General features: G+C 41.8%; 2 protein-coding genes across 3 annotated transcripts; one reads left to right on the forward strand and one right to left on the reverse strand.

Moving 5' to 3' along the window:
- Positions 1–998: 998 nt before the first annotated feature.
- ttc19 (tetratricopeptide repeat domain 19) lies at positions 999–19,924 on the reverse strand. Of its 2 annotated transcripts, XM_084057259.1 has the most exons (10): positions 19,679–19,924; positions 18,820–18,914; positions 18,229–18,339; positions 17,724–17,762; positions 17,379–17,435; positions 16,449–16,510; positions 15,473–15,567; positions 8,856–9,019; positions 7,407–7,569; positions 999–2,143 (listed from the first exon to the last, which is right to left on the reverse strand). In XM_084057259.1, the coding sequence occupies exons 1-10, from the start codon at positions 19,911–19,913 to the stop codon at positions 1,953–1,955; spliced, it is 1,212 nt and encodes a 403-aa protein (XP_083913385.1). In that variant the 5' UTR covers positions 19,914–19,924; the 3' UTR covers positions 999–1,952. The 2 variants fall into 2 exon arrangements, with proteins under 2 accessions (XP_083913385.1, XP_083913386.1); XM_084057260.1 differs by lacking the exons at positions 18,820–18,914; positions 19,679–19,924 and adding an exon at positions 18,435–18,446.
- On the forward strand, positions 10,884–11,951 carry LOC311045909 (kelch domain-containing protein 3-like; the record flags this gene model as incomplete). The annotated part of the gene is made up of 1 exon (XM_084057983.1): positions 10,884–11,951. One exon carries the CDS (start codon positions 10,884–10,886, stop codon positions 11,949–11,951), a length of 1,068 nt encoding a protein of 355 aa, XP_083914109.1.
- Positions 19,925–21,411: the final 1,487 nt, after the last annotated feature.

The raw sequence follows: 21,411 nt of genomic DNA on the forward strand, positions 1-21,411 counted from the left end.
TTTTAAAGTGACGTTTTGTGATTAAATGCGTGTGCTTTCTAGTCCCGAGCAGGTCGGGTTACTGTGTGTGTCTGCGGTGTAAAGTCTGTGTGTTGTGTTTACAGCGAGGCAGCCGGTTTATCCTTTGTTGTGTCCCGTGGCAAACACAGCTGATCTACAAGCCCACAACGCGTTGCATCAGTGACGCATAGTGGATTTGTAGATCCGCTTTCGTTTGCACACGACACAGTCGTACAAATAAGTATAAACTGCTGCTTGCAGTTACAGAACTGCAAGCAGCTGTAAGGGTCCTGTAAGGGTCCATTTGGTACCCCCTCAAGCAACCCTGAGGGTCCCTGGACCTCACTTTGAGAACTAATGATCTATTTGGTAAAGATGCACCAAAGATTCAGGATAAAAGGAACAGGAAAAGTGAATCATTCTGGACAACCAGATCTCCATATATGCCTATATATGGGCGTATCGGTCGGATCGGTGATCATGGACAACCACCTATCCGTCCAAACACACCGGGCACGGCACTCCCTCGGGTCGTCTGTAACACGTGTGCAGACTTTGAGGTCAGTTTGTTGAACAGTGGTACGGCCCGACAAGCTCAATGCTTCTACTTATACCTTTTTCTGGCACTTGAACAATGTTGCAGTAGCAGCATGTGAATCACTGTCAATTAACCAAATGTAATTATGTTAGTGTCCAAAAATCTAAAGGTTTAGAGGCAATGAAGCCTGGGCATATGTTTTGTGCTGGTTACTGGACTAAAACAACGAAATGAGATCTTCTTTTTATATGTACATTATATCTTGTTCTTTGTATAACTCTGTGTACTGTAAGTAGGTGTATGTACTATGGATGTACCCATGCTACTTTGATGTTTTTCGGCACAAAAAATAATGTTAAAAGCTATGATAATAAATTATTTAAAAAAATGGTGTAGATTAGTAGAAAAGGTTTTAAGGAGAGTAGTGAGAAACTGTATTGCTAAGTTGGTGGTATATATTTATTGTCAATAGCAGCTGTAGGTGCATACGTTATTTTAACAGAAATATACAGTAATACATTTCTTTCTTCATCTTTTTTTCAGTGTGTGCATAGAGTAGGCTTTTCATTGTCTGGGTTCTATGTTAACAGCAAAACTATGGCAGAAAGACATTAAACTGTATACTTAAATATTTGTTTACTTATTGCGACTCATAACATCATCACAATATATAACAATTTTATGGCATATCACGGTTTTCCTGATTAAAGCAAAAATAAATAGTCATGACTGAAATATTTTGGTAGGCCAAGTCCTAATCGTGTGATTTGTGAAACAGCGAGACAGAAGGACAGCCACGCCACACAACACACACGCACACGCGCACACGCACACGCACACGCACACGCACACACACACACACACACACACACACACACACACACACACACACACACACACACACACACACAATCTAGAATTATGTTGTTTAGGTATTATCGTTCTAAACCTATGTTCTTGCTGTTCTACATACAGCCACACAGTTGGGAAAAAACACTGTTTTTAACCTTTGCTTTTATGAAATATCCCAGACCATTAGGGTTTAATGGAAGATGCTTCTGAACATGTATCGCTAGTTTGACCACTTCAAATACTCTTTAATCTTAAAATAACTATGGAAGCTCAACACACTTCCATAGAAGACATGCTGACTTCTATAGCATCCAAATTACTGAAATTGGTCGTGGCGACTGAGAGCTTTAATAGATGCTGTTTTCCTAATTATTGTTCAGCCCTAATAGTTACACATGCTGCCTTTCAAACTGTTTCATTACTTGAGCCCTGTTTCATACAGTACTTTCACAAATATAAAAAAAAACACCACCAGACAGACAGAGGCTCAAACTCAATGTCCAAATTCACAGACACATTGATACACATTCCCTATAAATCTGTGAAAGCTTAGACATAGTGGTCAGACAGACTGTATTGGTTTCTCTTCAGGTTCTTGGGTTTGTTGTTGTTCTTCTGTCTTTTTCAGTTGGTTCCTCTTCTGCTTGACTTGGTTCATTCCTTGTTGAACTTGTTCCACAGCCTCCTCGTCTCCTGCAGCCTGAGCCAGAGACATCGCCTCCTTATAAACACTGACCGACTCGTCTAGACGATCTGGGAACACATTAATAGCATGAATATTCATTATTACATTATCATTACAAACACTGACTCGTCTAGACCAGTGGTTCTCAACCAGTGGTCCGGGCACCACCAGTGGTCCTTGACGGGGTTCCAGGTGGTCCCCAGCTAAATGATGGAGAGTTGGTAACTTAAAGGGACCCTTACAGATCTTTAACTCTTGAGAGCGTAAAATGAAACCAAATGGACCCTTATGGGTCCATTAGGTTTCATTTTACACTCTCAAGAGTTAAATTATTGTTAAACATCTGCAATACTTAATTTACAAGAAGTCTACACAATTAGAGAATGTTGAATAATTGTTATTTTGATCAACGTTTGGCTGTTATCTCTCCTATGGCACCAACATCAATACAGCATGGAATTGTGGACAAGATATCATCCAACGACAACAAAATATTCTAAGTTTTGGGTCATCAAATGGTGGTTCCGTGGCTCAAATGCCAAATAAATAATGGACCTTGATATGAAAAAGGTTGAAAACCACTGGTCTAGACGACCTGGAAATACATTAAAAACATGAATATTCATTGTTACATTATCATTATGAACACTGACTCCTCTAGACCAGTGGTTCTCAACCTGTGGGTTGCTTTTGGGGGGGTCCCCAGGTGACAGTAAAGTGACAAATATAGGACTTAATAGACCATTTTAACCCCCCACCCCCCCCACAAAAAAAAAACTGCATCAAAATAGTAAACAAACTAGAAACTGGTCAAACATTGGTCAAATTGTAAAATAAATATAAAAAAGAGGCTAAATTTGTTAAAATTTGACGTGGGGTTTGACCAACGGGGCCAAATTGCCCATGTCAGACTATGTCCAGCGGCTACACATCAAATAGAGTAGTACCGTCTGAATACCCAAACAGCAAATAGAGTTGGGTGCGGCATGTTGTGCGGTAAGTACTGGGAGCTGATGGTAGGTGTGGCGCCCCACCTCAGCAATCCATCTGCCAGGGGTCTAGCGTATTGTGACGGGATAGAATCCTGCGTTCTCGCCTGATAAGCCTCCTACCTACTTACTTACTTATACGAACAAAATTGCCCGTGTTTGGGGGAGGGAAGCTAGACGGGGAGGGTGATAATTGTTACTGCATGTAATCCTACGGGTTAGGGTTAGGAGAAAAAAATCTATAAACACTAGATTGCCTCAGGTTCTCAGAGTAACCATTGTACCCGTTTGTCTGTCTTTCTTTCATGCCCATACAGTATATGGAGTTCTGTGTCAGACAAGCCCAAATAGGGAGACTCGGCCAGCCTAAGACGTCGTATTGATGACATCAGCATGCTCCATATATGGGCAGGTTTATCAATATTTATTTTAGATCCTCTGTTCCGTCGAGTTTGGTGTCGGTCGGTGCCATATATGGGCATGCCCATAAATGAGTTTAGGGATCGGATTGTCGGGTTGTGGACAACCACATTGACAAAAATGCCTATATATGGGCATTTTGGTCGGATCAGCACCTATCTGAACGAATCGACGCCGGGCATGGCACTCCTTTGGGTTGTCTGCGACACTCACCTCGAGATACGTGAACCACAGTTGTACACACAAGACGGACAGCTTTAGATTTTGCACATTTATAGTAGGCTTAGAAGGGCAATTCCTAAACGTATACTTGTGGTACAATGTGACGGGATGTACTTGTAAGATGATGGTCAGATATTATATTTTTTTCAATATTACATCAATTCTTCCAAAAATGTCAAACCTGTACAAATGAAAGCTGGTCCCTACTCCTCTATGTGTTGTTTGTTTGGTAGGAGAGGACACAGAACTTAGTATGTTAGTTTCATGTAAAGGTTTGGGCAACTTGTCATGTTTCAGTTCAATGTCGAATCTACAGTGAAATTGTCAAATCTACAGTGAAATTGTCAAACACCATGTTGGGTCTCAACACCCTACAGAGGAAGATATGTGTAAATGTAATACTAACAATAGAAAAACTGTCCATCTTTAAAACTTGGATGAGAAACAAAGATGACTACTAAAGCAGGCGCGCGGGAAGTACTTAATAGCCAGGGGGGCTGAGCGTCGGGGGGAATCCGCTTGACGCATGCACGCGCGCGCAGGTTTTATAAAACGGACAGGGTGTCTGTTTTTCTTTCAGAGTTAAAGCTACAATTTTAAATGGATCTTCTGGTTCATGAAATTAATGGAAATGACACCTGGGCAGATATTTTGTGGTTACTGGACTAAAACACCCAAATTGAAATATACGGTATTTTAAAATGAAGATTCTTTGTATATATGTATATATTTTTATTTGTATAACTTGTGTGTGTGTATTGTATGTACCATGGATATACCCCATTCTACTTTTATGTTTTTGGCATGTTTAAAAATAAATGGTATGTTGTAATGTAAAAATAGAATAAAAGAATGTCTGCATGTTTTTGTAAAGACTTTGATGTAGGCCTATGGGCTTAAAAACACAACATTTAATAATGTATAAATAAACTGAGTGCCAAGTGTTTAAAAAAAAAAAAAAAAAGAATACACTGGACAACGTGCTAAACAAGTAACATAACAATTCATGGGTACAGTAAATGGAACCTGTTACAACTCATCTGATGGTTAGGTCCATAGGATCTGATCTGATGCTATAGTCTGGATGGACGAGGTAACATTCTGAGTTCATCATTCAGAATAGACAACATAGTTATCATTGGTGGATGTATTATTGTCTCCGCCAGGTCGAAGGCATGGCGAGAGAGTATGTTGTGCACCTGATAAGGAATTTTACGTATGAAGTGACGAGAAGACCCACATCACATTGGCCACATCACACCCTGTCTGTCTGTCCGTCCGTCCTTCTGTCTGTGAACAGCTAATCTCCGGCACCGTTGGCCTGATCGCAGCGAAACTTTGCACATACACTCCCTGATGCCAATTCCGAACCTCTTCCCCAAATCTTTCACAACAGGTGGCCGATTCTACCTGACCTGGCGGAGACCTGTGCTCCGAGGAGCACTTTTTCTAGTTTACTCTGTTGCTGTCATGGCTGCCAGTTCCCACCTGATGTCGTGTGGGAGTTCTGACTGCTCCAGACCGTACTGAATAACTGCTAGCTTACATAACATCTTCAAACCAGGATTCAAGTCTAGCATGTACAGGACACTGGGTTTGTCTCTGAATCCTCTAAAAAGGATGATACGATCTCCCACCATGCAACAGGACATACGTCTCCTCTGAAATGGGCGTTTCCCCTTGGGCTCAACCTTCTTTCAGGAGAAGGTCTCTGGATTATATTTCCACAGATCGTTGAATCTCTGCCTCAAATGACAGTTGTATCCACCAAATATGTACAGCTCTCCATTGTAGGTAAAGGCTGAATGATTCTCGCGTCCTTCTGGAAGAAGCTGTGCAGAAGGCATGTTCAGCCAGCAGTTGGTCTCTGTGTCAAACACTCTGATGTTGTTGTCCTGGTCCAGACAGCCCCCAAATACAAACATCTTTGTCCCAATGATGGTGGCAGAGTGACGTGATGAAACAGGTGGTGGAGTGCCTGTGGTGTTAATTAAAGCCCAGACCATTGTGGTGGTGTCCAACTTGTAGATGTCATTAGTGTCTCCAGTCAGATGGTTGTATCCTCCATAGATATACATGACCTTCCCCAACACACGGGCTGAATGGTTCCTCCTCCCCTCTGGAACTGTCCCAGAAACACTGGGCTTTAACCATCTGTGGGTGTCGACATCAAATGCATAAAGCATGTTGGAGTCGTGCCCCTGGACATGTATTAAGTTGTCACGCTTCTCTATCTGAAAATTCACTACACCCCCCCAGATGTAGACGATATCTTCTATGAGCACAGCTGTGTGATCCACACAGTTGGAGGGAACCTCAGGTGGATGTTCTCCTCTTCCAGTTGTCACAGGAGGCAACTGAATCCATCTCAAAGATACTGTATTGAAGACGTGCACTGCAATCTGGTCCCTGTCATTCAAGTCACAGTACCCTCCAAAGGAGTACAGATTGTGTTCCACTGCTACAGCAGCATCATAGGATCTCTTTGTTCCTCTGTTCAGATCCAAGGTCCAGTGCAACATGTTGGACAGCAACAACAAAGTGGATGAAAGCGAAGTCTTGAAGCCTCTGTAAAACAATGCAGTGCTGTTCCTCATGCTAACACTTATATTGGTACAGCCACACAAACACGACTCTATATTTGGGCAAAACTATCATCATATTGCTGACATCAGTGTGAACAACATATTTGGACAGGACTGGGATCAGACGTACTCTGATTTGATCTCATATACCGCATGTAAGGAGTGTCTGCGGTAAGGTTGGGCGATATGCCAAAATAATCCTATCGGCCATCGTCATCCCAAAAATCGCTTAACAATATATTCGCGCTAGAAAAGCAATAATGTGAGAATATCTCCCCAGTTCTTTATGCTTGAGTTATACTCCGCCGTACAGCGGGTCGCGTGTCAAATTAGCAGAACTACAAGCTCACAACGTGTCACGGACACTCCCCTGAAAACAACTGTTTTACATTACATTTCCTGAATGGGACTAAAGCCCTCAGCTACATCTTTTTCATGTATTTTCTTTTGGTCCGTGTAAAGCAAGAAAATGTCCCCCAATATACGGTAGTTTGTTTACTTTTTTATGGCTGGGGACACTGCAGCGATGGCAGGGCAGGACAGAATTCCAAAGGTTATCATATGCAGTGCAACAGGCCACCTACTGGCCAAAATGTGAGGCAGAAAACATAATTTGATAGGTGACCATATGCGGTGCAACAGGCCACCTACTGGCCAAAAAGTGGGACAGGTAACACAATTCAATAGGTAACCAAATGCGGTGCAACAGGCTGCCTAATGGCCAAAATGTGGGGCAAAGAAAAACATTTAAAAGGTAAACTGTATAAAGTGTAAGTATATACAATGTGGGGAAAGAAGCCATTCCAATAGCCAGACCACTGAGCAGTATTTGTGATAAATTTGGACCCAGTTGGACAACCATGCACACCATGGCTAGGGGAACACACACACACACACACGCACACGCACACGCACACGCACACGCACACGCACACGCACACGCACACCTCTAATATGAGATAAGAAACAATAAATGTGTAAAATCTCTGTCCGTCCGTCCGTGTGTCTGTTGTTCACATATCTCGAGAACCGTCCGATCGGCGCACGTATTACGACGCTCCGAGGCTATATTTCTATAATAATAATAAAAAAATGATAATAACAATAATAATAACCTTGGTGTAATAATATTCCAGCCATATTTCCCAGAAGGACGTGCAGGTCAGGATGGCCTGCGGTTCGACTCAGTTCCACCGCCTGCGTCACCAACGGCAACGCGTCGTCATGGCGACCCTGCATGTCCAAGATGGTTGCCAGGTCGCTCATCAGCACCAAGGTCTGATGGGAAATAAACAACACAGGGTTACTATGGTAACCACTGACTCCACATCCCTGTCTAAACTGTTGATGTCAATCTGGCCCTGGAATAACTAACCACATAACCTAAACCAGGGGTTCTCTCACTTCATATCAAGGACCCCCAAATTGGTATTTGGCCACAGACCCCCATCTGAAAATGCTTTGTGCCAGGGACCCCCAGAAGAGAAGATTTGTGTTTTAAAAATAAATCTAAATTAATTATAAAAAAAAAAAAATAGCAGATGTACGAGCTTGCATTGTGTGCTTGTAAACAAAAAACATGCATTAACCACTTCAGCCCTGTATAAGCTATTTGAAAATAGTGGATCTACAAGCTCACAACGTGTCACTAAATCTGCCATTTTCAAAGGATTTTCTTTTACATTTCATACATATGAAAACTTGTGAATTAGGACATGCTGCGTAATGACTACTTTTACTTTGGGTACTTTAAGTATACTTTGACGCCAACACTTTTGTACTTTTACACAAGTACATTTTGAACACCGAACTTTTACTTGTAACTGCACTATTTCTACTAATGTGGTATTGCTACTTTTTCTCTAGTAAAAAACATATTGAGTACTTCTTCCACCGCAGGTTATCAGTACCTGGGGGGGTGTGTCCTAGTCAAATCTAATTCTGATCACTTCTGTAGACACAGTACTGTATTATTAACTAAATCTGATCACTTCTGTAGACACAGTAGTGTATTATTAACTAAATCTGATCACTTCTGTAGACACAGTACTGTATTACCGGACAATTACTATCACAAAATTGACAAAATTCGGTATGGGGCAAAATCATGACTCTATTCCTAACATGACATGACATGACCCCATTTCAGCTTTGTTGATGGGAGTAAAAAAAAAGGGGAATGAGCCTTTACTCACAAGTAAAACCCTGACATCCATAGTTTGGGCAAATCATGTTGTCCAAATAAAAAAAATCACAATTAAAAAAAAAGTTAATTTAGTTTTCAAATAGTTAAAATATCAGATCTACATGCTACTGTTGATGTCAATCTGGCCCTGGAATAACTAACCACATAACCTAAACCAGGGGTTCTCTCAGTTCTTCATCTCAAGGACCCCCAAATTGGTATTTGGCCACAGACCCCCCATCTGAATATGTTTAGTTTTCAAATAAAGTTAAAATATCAGATCTACATGCTCACAACGCGTCGTGATGCGACATGTTTCGAGCTTGAAGATCGGCTATTTGTAGTACGATGATGGATGATGACCGCTGGTCATCAGTACCTGGGGGTGTGTGTGTCCTTGCTCCTGGTCACAGATGAGCAGAGCCTGCTGGTAGTCCAGGGTAGCGTTGTACAGCTGCTGGGTGGAGGCGCGGTAGCGCGCACGAGAGTCCAAACACAACCCCAACAGCAGCCTGGTCTCCTTCCTGAGCGCTTCAGCCTCCTCTAGTGGACGTGACAGGACACAACAACACCCGATCAATTGAAACCAGTGGTTCTCAAGCTTTTACATGTCAACGACGCGTTATTATGGATTCCACCAACGTTATAGGATAGACCCGCCTTTACCTGTGTCTGATTGGCTTCCTGGTAGGCATAGTTAGGGTTAAGGTTATATTTGAGCATAGTTACTTAGGATAGGCTTAAGGTTAGGTCTAAGCATAGTTTTACTGAGGTTAGGGTTAGGGTTAGGTTTAGGCATAGTTTTACTGAGGTTAGGGTTAAGGTTAAGCCATGTTTTACGGAGGTTAGGGTTAAGTTTAGATTTAGGCATAGTTTTACTGAGGTTAGGATTAGGGTTAAGGTTAAGGCATAGTTTTACGGCGGTTAAGGTTAAGTTTAGATTCAGGCATAGTTTTACTGAGGTTAGGGTTATAGGTTAAGCCATAGTTTTACTGAGTTTAGGGTTAGGATAAGGATTAAGGTTAGGTTTAAGTATAGTTGCAAAAAGGCTAGGAAGGGAGAACTGTCAATCACAGCGACTACTGGCCAATCACATCGGGCCTCCCTAGAAAAGCGGTGATATCCAGAAGCACGCGTCAAAATATGTATTATGTATTTGACCTCCCGATCTGAGAATGGTTTGTGCCAGGGACCCCAATACAAGATTTATGTTGTTAAAATGTTTCAAAAACATCATTTAAAAAACAATATTTAATTTCAAGACAATGCGATGCGTTGTAGTTCTGCTATTTTCAAATAGCCGATGCACATAGGGGTTAAAGTGGTTAAAACAGATTTGAAAGCTATATTAGCCATTTTTGGACCGCCTGAAACAGTGGTTCCCAAACGTTTTAGCTCAACACCCAAAAGAGAAATTAGACCCAGGACCCCGGGACCCAAACTAGTGAAAATAGCAGAGTTGTGAGCTCTGCTATTTTCACTTTTTTTATTTGAAATGTTTTTCCTTCCTACTTCCGGTTAGTCAGATTGCCTTGAAACCTCACCCACACACTGTCTGAGGGGTGTGGAGTTCAATGGTGCAACCCGGAAGTGGATCTGTCCACCTCCGGTTTTACCAGGAAGTGGTCATGGACCCCTACCTCCCGAACACAAGGTCGCACAGGTACGACTGTGGACCTGGTTGATACAAGTGCATCGCTGCTCGTCCAGCAGTGTTGTAGCAGTGTTTAACACTTCAAATGGCATACTTCGGTGACCATTGTTCTTATCAGCGCAACATAGGACTAGGTTTGAAGGCCGCCTAGTGGCCTGAAAATCTAGTTTTATATTAATAATAATAATTGATAGTTTTGAATGGATTGAACCTATGTGTTTTTTTTAAAGGAATATTTGAACGTAAGTATTAATAGCCCAACTATGATCAGATCTAGGCCCGTATTAAGCTGATCAGTGCAATGGTCACCGAGTTAGGGCCATTTGAAGTTTTAACATTGCTGTGACACTGCTGGAGCAACGGTGTGCTTGTGGCCCCAGGGGGCCCCAGAGGGGCACACGTGGTCCCTGGTATGACTATTGTCACGGTAGACCCCTGAACACTTTGTCACATCACAGGTTTACAGGTGTAAAGAAGTAGGTGACATTTGTATTGTACGAGCTCCATCGTTTTTGTCAGACACGCCTTCCATCCATCATATGACATAAGACCAGTAAGAGTACATCTGATCCCAGTCTTTCCCAAATATGTATTTCCACGCTGATGTCATCAATATGATGTTAGTTTTGCCCAATTATGGAGTTGTGTTTGTGTGGCTGTACCAATATAAGTGTTAGCATGTGGAACATCACTGCATTGTTTTACAGACACTTGAAGACTTCTCTTTCAACCACTTTGTTGTTGCTGTCCAACATGTGGCACTGGACCTTGGATCTGAACAGAGGAACAAAGAGATCCTTAGATGCTGCTGTAGCGGTGGAACACAATCTGTACTCCTTTGGAGGGTACTGTAACTTGAATGACAGGGACCAGATTGCAGTGCATGTCTTCAATACAGTATCTTTGAGATGGATTCAGTTGCCTCCTGTGAGAACTGGAAGAGGAGAACATCCACCTGAGGTTCCCTCCAACTGTGTGAAACACACAGCTGTGCTCATAGAAGATATCGTCTACATCTGGGGGGGTGTAGTGAACTTTCAGATAGAGGAGCGTGCCGGCTTTATACGTGTCCATGGGCACGACTCCAACATTCTTTATGCATTTGATGTCAACACCCACAGATGGTTAAAGCCCAGTGTTTCTGGGACAGTTCCAGAGGGGAGGAGTAACCATTCAGCCTGTGTCTTGGGGAAGGTCATGTATATCTATGGAGGATACAACAAGCTGACTGGAGACACTAATGACATCTACAAGTTGGACACCACCACAATGGTCTGGTCTTTAATTAACACCACAGGCACTCCAGCACCTGTTTCATCACGTCACTCTGCTACCATCATTGGGACAAAGATGTTTGTATTTGGGGGATATCCGGACCACAACAACATCAGAGTGTTTGACACAGAGACCGACTGCTGGCTGAACACGCCTTCTGCACAGCTTCTTCCAGAAGGACGACGCTGGAATCATTCAGCCTTTACCTACAATGGAGAGCTGTACATATTGGGTGGATACAATAGTAATTTGAAGAAGAAATTCAACGCTCTTTGGAAATTTAATCCAGAGACCTTCTCCTGGAAGAAGGTTGAGCCCAAGGGGAAACGCCCATTTCGGATGAGTTGTATGTCCTGTTGCATGGTGGGAGATCGTATCATCCTCTTTAGAGGATACAGAGACAAACCCAATAATCTGTTCATCTTAGACTTGAGTCCAGGTCTGAAGACATTATGTAAGCTAGCAGTTATTCAGTATGGTCTGGAGCAGTCAGAACTCCCACACGACATCAGGTGGGAACTGGCAGCCATGACAGAAACAGAATAAATAATACAAGGACACAAGGTGTTGTCTTTTGTGAATTTTAAACTCAGACCATCACACTGTCCATCCAGACTATATGTCCTACGGGCTGGGGGGGGGGAGCCTGTCAGCAGGGAGTGTTGGGCGGGAGGAGTAGGACCAAGGCTCTACGTCCTCCTGGTGGGGCCTCCTCACTGGCAGGTGAGTCAGTAGGATACAACACAGAAATGTGTGTGGGGAGGAATTCATTGACATAAATACTAAATTGGGGAGAAAAGTTGTGAAAAATAAACACTAAATAGAAAACAAATAAAGATATCCGGCGCGCGCGCACACGCACACACACACACACACACACACACACACACACACGTCAAAATAAATGTGATTTTGCGACCTGTGACAGGCCAAAGTGTGAAGCGGCCTCTCATAGAACCACTGGAAGGGATTCACCCTGCCAGTGCCCTGGAATTCAGGTGCTCCAGGGCACTGGAACACCTTCATAGCACTATGAGCTTGTAGATCTGCTTTTTTTTTTAATAGCCAAAGAAATCTATAAAATGACACAGATGCGTTCCCGGTCTTAATGGATTAAAGGAGAGTTTTTCCGTTGCTGCTGTCGTCAAACCTCGCTAAATGTCAGGTCTCTGCTCTATATGTAAAGTGTCTTAAGACAACCTGTTTATATTTGGCACTACAATAGTGTCTTCCTTGCCCCATGACCAACCTTTTCACAATGTTTCATCCACATCTGATCACTTCTGTAGACACAGTACTATATTACCTAAATCTGATCACTTCTGTAGACACAGTACTGTATTACCTAACGGACAAATACTGTATCACAAAATCATGACTATTCTAAACATGCCATGACCCCATTCCAGCTTTGTTGATGGCAGTAAAAAAGGGGAATGAGCCTTTAATCACAAGTAAAACCCTGACACCCCTCGTTTGGACAAATCTTTTTACCCAAACAACATTTTCACAAGTTAAACAAAATGTTTTTTGTTTTTTTTAAATAACGTGAAAATATCAGATCTACATGCTGCCAACGCAACATGTTTTGCGCTTTGGCTATTTTCGCTATTTGTAGTACGATGATGGATAAAGGGCTGAAGTGGATAAGGTAGATAGTGTAGGTCAGTGGTTCACAACCTGTGGGTCGGGACTCAGATGACAGTGAAGTAACAATTTAAGGACTTTTTTGGTATTTTTAATACCAAGAAAGGAAGAAAACAAAAATATCATTACTGTATAAAAAGTAATCAACAAACTATACTATAAAAACAGGTTAAACATTGGCCAAATTGTCCAATAATATAAGAAAGAGGCAAAAAATTGAACATAGCAGCATAGATCTGTAGAGATACACCGATTGAAAAATCCTTGGCCGATACCGATTACCGATTTTTTAAAAGTCGGACCTGCCTATACCGGTTTTAACGATATTCTGTCTAAGAACTAAACAACTAACTAGAATTTGTTCAGGCCGAGTACAAGTACTTAATTTTGTGTATTTGCCAATATAGAGTACCAATACGATTAAACCAGGAAAAGAACACTAATGCCATATCATAATAGTACAATATCCACAATCACATACGATATCCAGTCTAATATCATGATGGCTATAATATTGATGCCGTAACTATACAACGAAAGGCCTAAAGTCAAAAACCTCCCGACCTGACGCAGATCGGCCTTTGATCGGCGAGATAATGCTCTGTGTGTGTGAAAGGCTCTGCGACCCGATGTGGCCGCGATTCTCCGCTCTGCGACGGCTTTCCGACCGTTTTCAGATATCTAAATTGTTAGATATTCATCTCTGTCTGGGACAGGACAACAGACAATATCATACACTATGAACGGGGCTGCGAGCACCTTGCGAGGAGATGCACGCTACAGCCAATGAGAGCACATTACAGCCACCGTGGCTAGGGGAGCGTCGCTGGACCTGACCACAACAAACAGTCCCTACCGCAATATTACTGTCCAGTCCTGTAATAAGTTAACATTATAAAACAAAATGAGAAAGTGAGCGAGCCTGGTGGGCTGTTTATTTTCCACACAGATCTTGAATGGGGGTCTATGTGTTGTGTTTGTGTATGTTTTCAGAAGGGGAGGTCTGCGCCTCTGTGGACAATTCATTATTATTATTAATTTGGGGGTCCTTGCCATGAAAATGTTTGAGAACAACTGGTTCAAACAACATTAGGAAACAAGGCCAAAAAAACAACTACACTTTCAAGCAACTTTACAGAAAAACAATCCCAAAGTCGCTTATAATAAGCGGACATGGCGACCCTGTCACTGACCGCTTCTGCGCTCTTGACGTGCGAGCGAGAGAGAGAGAGAGAGCGAGAGAGGGAGAGGGAGAGGGAGAGAGGCATATCACGGGATACGTCGATTAAAATGAATTGGAATAAACACAAATGTATGTATTGGGTCTGACTCTGGAGATAGCATCCTAGTGAACTATCCTACAGTGTGTCAGCCCTTGTCGGGAATCAATCGTGTTGTGAAGACCACAACGATATTATGACAGCCGATTTCAAGAAATAAACTCCTGCAGTGTGTTATGCTTAACGATCAGATGACCCCCCGACCACTTTAAGGTCCTGCAGTGTGTACCTGCCCTTACTGCCTTTAAACTCTCAGTGATGGACCGACCGACAGTCACGGCATTGACTAGGCTATAACTGCGCGCAGCATTGTGGAATATATAATATATTCCATATATTCGATATATGTATCCTTATATTTCAAAGGTAATCAGCACCATCTGTAGGCTGTCTCTTCTTGTTAATGTTTACAGAGTCGACTCGCACGATTTCATCAGCTGTTGCTGCGCAGCATGCAGTATCAATTTGACCGGCATAAAATCGTAATTTATGAGTGACCGGCCGAGCACCGATCCAGCCGGTTTGACCTAAAACCGGCTTTTTTAATCGACGGCCGATTAATCGGTGCATCTCTATAGATCTAATCTGAGTTCCCAGAAGTTTTCGCCGGCTCGGCGAGGAACTTCTGGGCCAGAGCCCTGGGATTTGTGGGCGGGATGTAATTTACGCTCTGAATCTGAGCGGACACGCCTCTTACCGGTCTGGAGCTGTACAACTCGTGTAAAAAGTCCGACAAGAGGCAAACAGCAGTACACAACAATGGCGGCCGAAATTTCTCAAGGGGAAATTGCTTCCCGTCGATCCTATTTAGATGCAACACCCACTGCATTTGGATCCCGCCCCCTTTTCTTCATTGGCTGTTGATTTGAATCACAACGCAGTGGCCGCGCCCCCGCTGTCCAACCTCCGAGGCAATGCCTCCCAGACTACTATAGATCTGCTAATTTCACAATATTTATCTGTGGAACCGAGTCAAACTAAATGTAATGCCTCAACTCATACATTCAAAGTGCTTATTGAGGTGGTGGGGGGGGGGGGTCCCAGTTCAAATATGATTACTTTGGGGGGTTGTGTCCTGAAAAGGTTGAGAACCACTGGTGTAAGTGATATAGAAGCTAGTGGAGATGAACAGTTACCAACCTGTCAGCTGGTCCTCAGGCAGGTCTTTGTGCTTCAGTAGTTTAGCTTCCAGAGAGTCGATACAGAAACTGTAACCAATGTCTGCTAGCTCCCTCCTGACAGACAGACAGACAGACAGACAGACAGAGAGAGACACACAATTATAAAGTTACATGTTTAAGCAATAACAATCATCCTTCCATAAATGTATAGACTCAGGGGGGTCACTACAGAAAGAGCAGTATGCAGAAACTCAATGTGGCTTATAATGATGGCATGAGACTGCTCCTTAAAGTGCCACGATGCAGCAGTGCAAGCCAAATGTTTGCACCCATTTCGGAGGCTGTCAATGCACTGAACATTAGCATGTTTAATCAGACTATTGATGGGTCTAAGTAGGTGAGATACTGACCTACCCCATTTAATCAGACTATTGATTGGTGAGATTACACTGACCTACCGACGGATCGATCAATCAATCAATCAATCAATCAATCAATCAATCAATCAATCGATTATCGGTATCAATGAAAACTCACTTTTAAAGGTTTTAAAGACAACACCGTCTTTTTCCCCCTACATATTCTTTTTATATATTGTTTGTTATATAATCAATAACATCTTAAAGGTAGACTAAGTGATATTTTTGGGTATTTTTTTTGTTTTGTTAAAAGTATTATATTCGTTAAAGTATTATATTGTGATAGTAATCATTGCTACAGAGCGTTTGTTCGGTCACAGGGATCTCACCAGCTCTTTAGTAGACAGAATATAAATACATTTTCAGGTAGGTGACAACATTTAAGCCAATCAGGAAGAGAGCACTGAATCAGAAAATATAGCTATTTAACACTTATTTTAACCAAGGTAATTACTTAACCTACCTTTAGAATTATTTGGGGACCCACTTGCAATGTCCTCGCGGCCCACAGGTTGAGAACCTCTGTACTAAATGACCAAATTGTAAACTGGACTCTGTACAGACAGCAGGACTTACTTGTTCTGACCTGCGTAGATAGTGGCCAGTTTCAGAGAGATTTCTACGACGCCGTTGTCATCCTTTAGAACAAGAGACAAACACACCATGAGTCCTCAAGTACTGCTGGTTCTATCTCCTACCAGGACCTCTAGTACTGCTGGTTTTATCTCCTACCAGGACCTCTAGTACTGCTGGTTTTATCTCCTACCAGGACCTCTAGTACTGCTGGTTCTATCTCCTACCAGGACCTCTAGTACTGCTGGTTTTATCTCCTACCGGGACCTCTAGTACTGCTGGTTTTATCTCCTACCAGGACCTCTAGTACTGCTGGTTTTATCTCCTACCGGGACCTCTAGTATGGCTGCTTTTATCTCCTACCAGGACCTCTAGTACTGCTGGTTTTATCTCCTACCAGGACCTCTAGTACTGCTGGTTTTATCTCCTACCAGGACCTCTAGTACTGCTGGTTGTATCTCCTACCAGGACCTCTAGTACTGCTGGTTTTATCTCCTACCAGGACCTCTAGTACTGCTGGTTTTATCTCCTACCGGGACCTCTAGTATGGCTGCTTTTATCTCCTACCAGGACATCTAGTACTGCTGGTTTTATCTCCTACCAGGACCTCTAGTATGGCTGCTTTTATCTCCTACCAGGACCTCTAGTACTGCTGGTTGTATCTCCTACCAGGACCTCTAGTACTGCTGGTTGTATCTTCTACCAGGACCTCTAGTACTGCTGGTTTTATCTCCTACCGGGACCTCTAGTATGGCTGCTTTTATCTCCTACCAGGACATCTAGTACTGCTGGTTTTATCTCCTACCAGGACCTCTAGTATGGCTGCTTTTATCTCCTACCAGGACCTCTAGTACTGCTGGTTGTATCTCCTACCAGGACCTCTAGTACTGCTGGTTTTATCTCCTACCAGAACACACACGGACACACACCTACCTGTGGTGTTCCTCCAGCCAACATGAAGCTCATGGCTGCCTTGAAGAGTTTCTCTGCCTGAGGAGAGAACAGATTAGAACTGATGATCTGCAGTGTGATAAACACCTCTCTCTCTCTCTCTCTCTCTCTCTCTCTCTCTCTCTCTCTCTCTCTCTCTCTCTCTCTCTCTCTCTCTCTCTCTCTCTCTCTCTCTCTCTCTCTCTCTCTCTCTCTCTCTCTCTCTCTCTCTCTCTCTCTCTCTCTCTCTCTCTCTCTCTCTCTCTCTCTCTCTCTCTCTCTCTCTCTCTCTCTCTCTCTCTCTCTCTCTCTCTCTCTCTCTCAATCATTTCAACTAAATGATCTTACTTGGTCCAGTTGTCCCTGCACATACGCCAGGTTAGCCATCTGCAGATATGACACAATACATTCATCAGTCATACATAACACAGTATTTATCACACATGCATTAATCAATCGTATAATAGTCATCGCTCATCACATATTTATAATATATTTATTACACATGACTCAATACTCATACTATGTACAATACATTTACCAGACAGTATGTATACATATATATACGTGATATACACGTACGCACACACATGTGTGTGCGTGTGTGTAAATGATAATGTATTTATTTAGGACAAAACATCATATTGTACCTTTATTCTACCCCCCCCCCCCCTTTTCTTTTTGCTATTTTGTTAGTATTTTGTCCATGCACTTTTATGTTATAAAATCAATACAACATTGCTCACAGAAAACATATATATTTATGATATTTATGTAACTATGAATATATCATAATAGATGGATATATTTACCAGACTGTAGAAATAAATGATAATACATTTTATATATTTACCAGGCTGTATGTATAGATGATAGCTTGGTTGTTGTGTGTCCGGTGCGCTAGCGCCACCGCCTGGTGAAGAAAGTCTGATGCTACCTTGAGCTGACCTCTGTACATACTCAACTACACACACGCGCACACACGCACACACACACACACACACACACACACACACACACACACACACACACACACACACACACACACACAACAATTACTTTAGCTTTCTTCAGCAGCAGTCTGATCTCATCAATATATGAATACTTTAAAGGAGTAGTTCACCCAAAAAAATTATTATTTTCTATCAATAACACACCCCATGAATTCATGGAGATTTTTTCGTTCCTGTCACATTCCTAAGCCAATAATTGTATTACCGGCGGAAAGATGCTAATGTATCCGGTAGGAGACTCAAAGGAGTCTCTTTGAGTCTCCTACCGGAAATGCTCCCAGTCATCAAATTATTGGCTCAGGAATAAGTCAAAAACTAAAAGATGGCCATGGATTCAAGGCGTCATGGGGGGTGTAATTGATAGAAAATAAGTAATTTTCTGGGTGAACTATGCTTTTAACATCATATAACATATCATTAATAATTCATACTTTAGCTTTCTTCAGCAGTAGTACAATCTCTTCCTCCTGCTTTTCAGCATCGGTCCGTTTGTCTTCCTCCTCAAACAAGTTGAACAGAGAGAACGCTGGAATAAGAAAAGAAAATGCAATTCATTAGAAGGACTCAGTCACCAGAAGCAGAAAGTGTGTTTTCAATGAGTCTAACATTCATTAGAAGGACAATATCAGTCACCAGAAGCAGGGACGTGTGTTTTCAATGAGTCTAACATTCATTAGAAGGACAATATCAGTCACCAGAAGCAGAGACGTGTGTCTTAATGAGTCTAACATTCATTAGAAGGACAATATCAGTCACCAGAAGCAGAGACGTGTGTCTTAATGAGTCTAACATTCATTAGAAGGACAATATCAGTCACCAGAAGCAGAGACGTGTGTTTTCAAGGAGTGTGACATTCATTAGAAGGACACTATCATATCAGTCACCAGCAGGGACGTGTCTTCAATGAATGTCTAACATGGTTACAATGGAGCTTAAATGGGTTTATATAGGAGGGGGGCGTGTCAATAGGAGGAGATCTGCTATTTTCAAAAGATTTGTATCCATTTGAAAACTTGTGTAATGACATTCTGCACAATGAGTATGTTTTGCTTTAGGTACTTTACTTTAATTGATACCAATACTTTTGTACTTTTACTCCAGTAAATTTAGAATTCCGGACTTTTCCGGAGTGTCTTCTACATTGCTAAATTGATACTTTTACTTAAGCAAAAAATGTGAGTACTTTTCCCCCACCACTGGCCATTACTAGGAACGGCAGGCTGAACGAGAACCTGGAAGTGAGCTTCAATTTCCAGGGAAGGGGGTTTGCCCCCTGGCATATTAACTCACCCATGGCTCCCAGTCCAGCACTGGTCCACTTGGTTTGGTTAGACTGGTTTCTGCTGCCAGAATAAACCACGCAACACTCTGTCCTTCTGGAAGCATCTTCTTCCCAGTTGTGCCGGTCATTGTTTAAACTGCTCACCGGACTCCTGTCCGCACTATTAAATAATGTGCGCGTGAGTGTGCGTGTGAGAGTCGTCCTGGGAGATTTAAGGACGCGACGCAGCGCACCGGACAACATGGACGTCGCCATGTTGGAATGGGCGGGAGTCGGGTCACGTGACGTGTTGTATGTTACACAAATGCGTGCGTTGACTTTCAAAATAAAAGCTCGTCATACTTTTTTATTTCTCTTTCTTTATACATTTATTTCTGTCCAATTTGAGCACACATGTGCTTGATTAATACAAGATGTATTTTTCTTGTATTTATGCTACAAGAATTCCTGTACACATTATACAGTGGCAATACAATAAGGGGGGGGGGGAGACGTTGTAAACACTATTTGATATTGTTGCCGAAACTTAAATACATTTTTTTGTTTATGTATTTATTCATCTATTCTGTTTGTTTATTTATTTCATATAGTTATAATTTATTTACTTACTTACTTAATTACTTACTTACTTGCCTACCTACCATTTTCTTTCTGGGCCCAATTTGGGGAATAATGAATGCGAACATTTTCAAACTTATTTACCACTTAAATACTTATTTAAGTGGTTAAAGTAGCAAAAGTAAAATACTCAGTCATTATGCAGAATGTCCATTTCAATATCATGTTTATTGTACTATAATTATTGGTCATTCATGTTTTCATCACTACTGGTAAAGGTGGAGTTCATGTTAATGACTTCATTGGCTGCATACCGCATACCGCTGTGTAACTTTACTGAAAATGTGATGCAGATGTATGCATTAATAATAGAGTAACTTGTAACCAAGCTGTCAGATAAATGTAGTGGAATAAAGGGTATATTTCCCTATGAAAATAAAGTAGCATGAAATGGATAAGCATACTTTAGTACAGGACTTCAGTATGTAACATGATTTTAAAAGCTTCACGTTTAATCTTGCTAAATGAGAAACTATGCCACCTGCTGTTGTCAAATGTCCCTGCATTAAGCAGAAATTTCTTTATTTAAATGTAGGGTAAGTGATTTTCTTTTGTTAAAATAAGTGTTAAATAGCTCTATATTCTAATAGAACTCATTGCTATAGAGTGTTTGTTCAGTAACAGGAGTCTCCATGTCTCTCCAGCTCTTTATTAAACAGAAAATGCATTTTCAGGTTAGGATACCAATGTTATCCAATCAGGATAGAGAACTCAGGTAGGAAACAGATTAAACAAGTGAAATTAAAATCGATGACACAAAGACTGAACAAATTGGAACTGGTATAGAAATAAAGCTGATAATTGGGTACTCTGTCCTCCTGATTGGCTGATATTGTGTCACCTACCTGAAAATGTATTTTCTGTTTATTACAGAGCTGGAGAGACAGGGAGACTCCTGTTACTGAACAAACACTCCATAGCAATGATTACTATCGCAATATAGTGCTATAACCTTTTTGTTTTAACCAAATAAATGCAGACTGTTACAATGATGATTGTGGTGGAATCTCTTGAGGAGTAAGGCACTTTGAGCAAAAGATGACAGACCAGTCTGCATGTTCAGTATTTATTCAACACAAAGTAGGCTACATCATTTACAACATTGGTTCTAGGCAGAGGTGGA

Source organism: Gymnoscopelus microlampas (genome assembly GCF_963454915.1).
Source record: "Gymnoscopelus microlampas genome assembly, chromosome: 5".
NCBI lineage: Eukaryota > Metazoa > Chordata > Actinopteri > Myctophiformes > Myctophidae > Gymnoscopelus > Gymnoscopelus microlampas.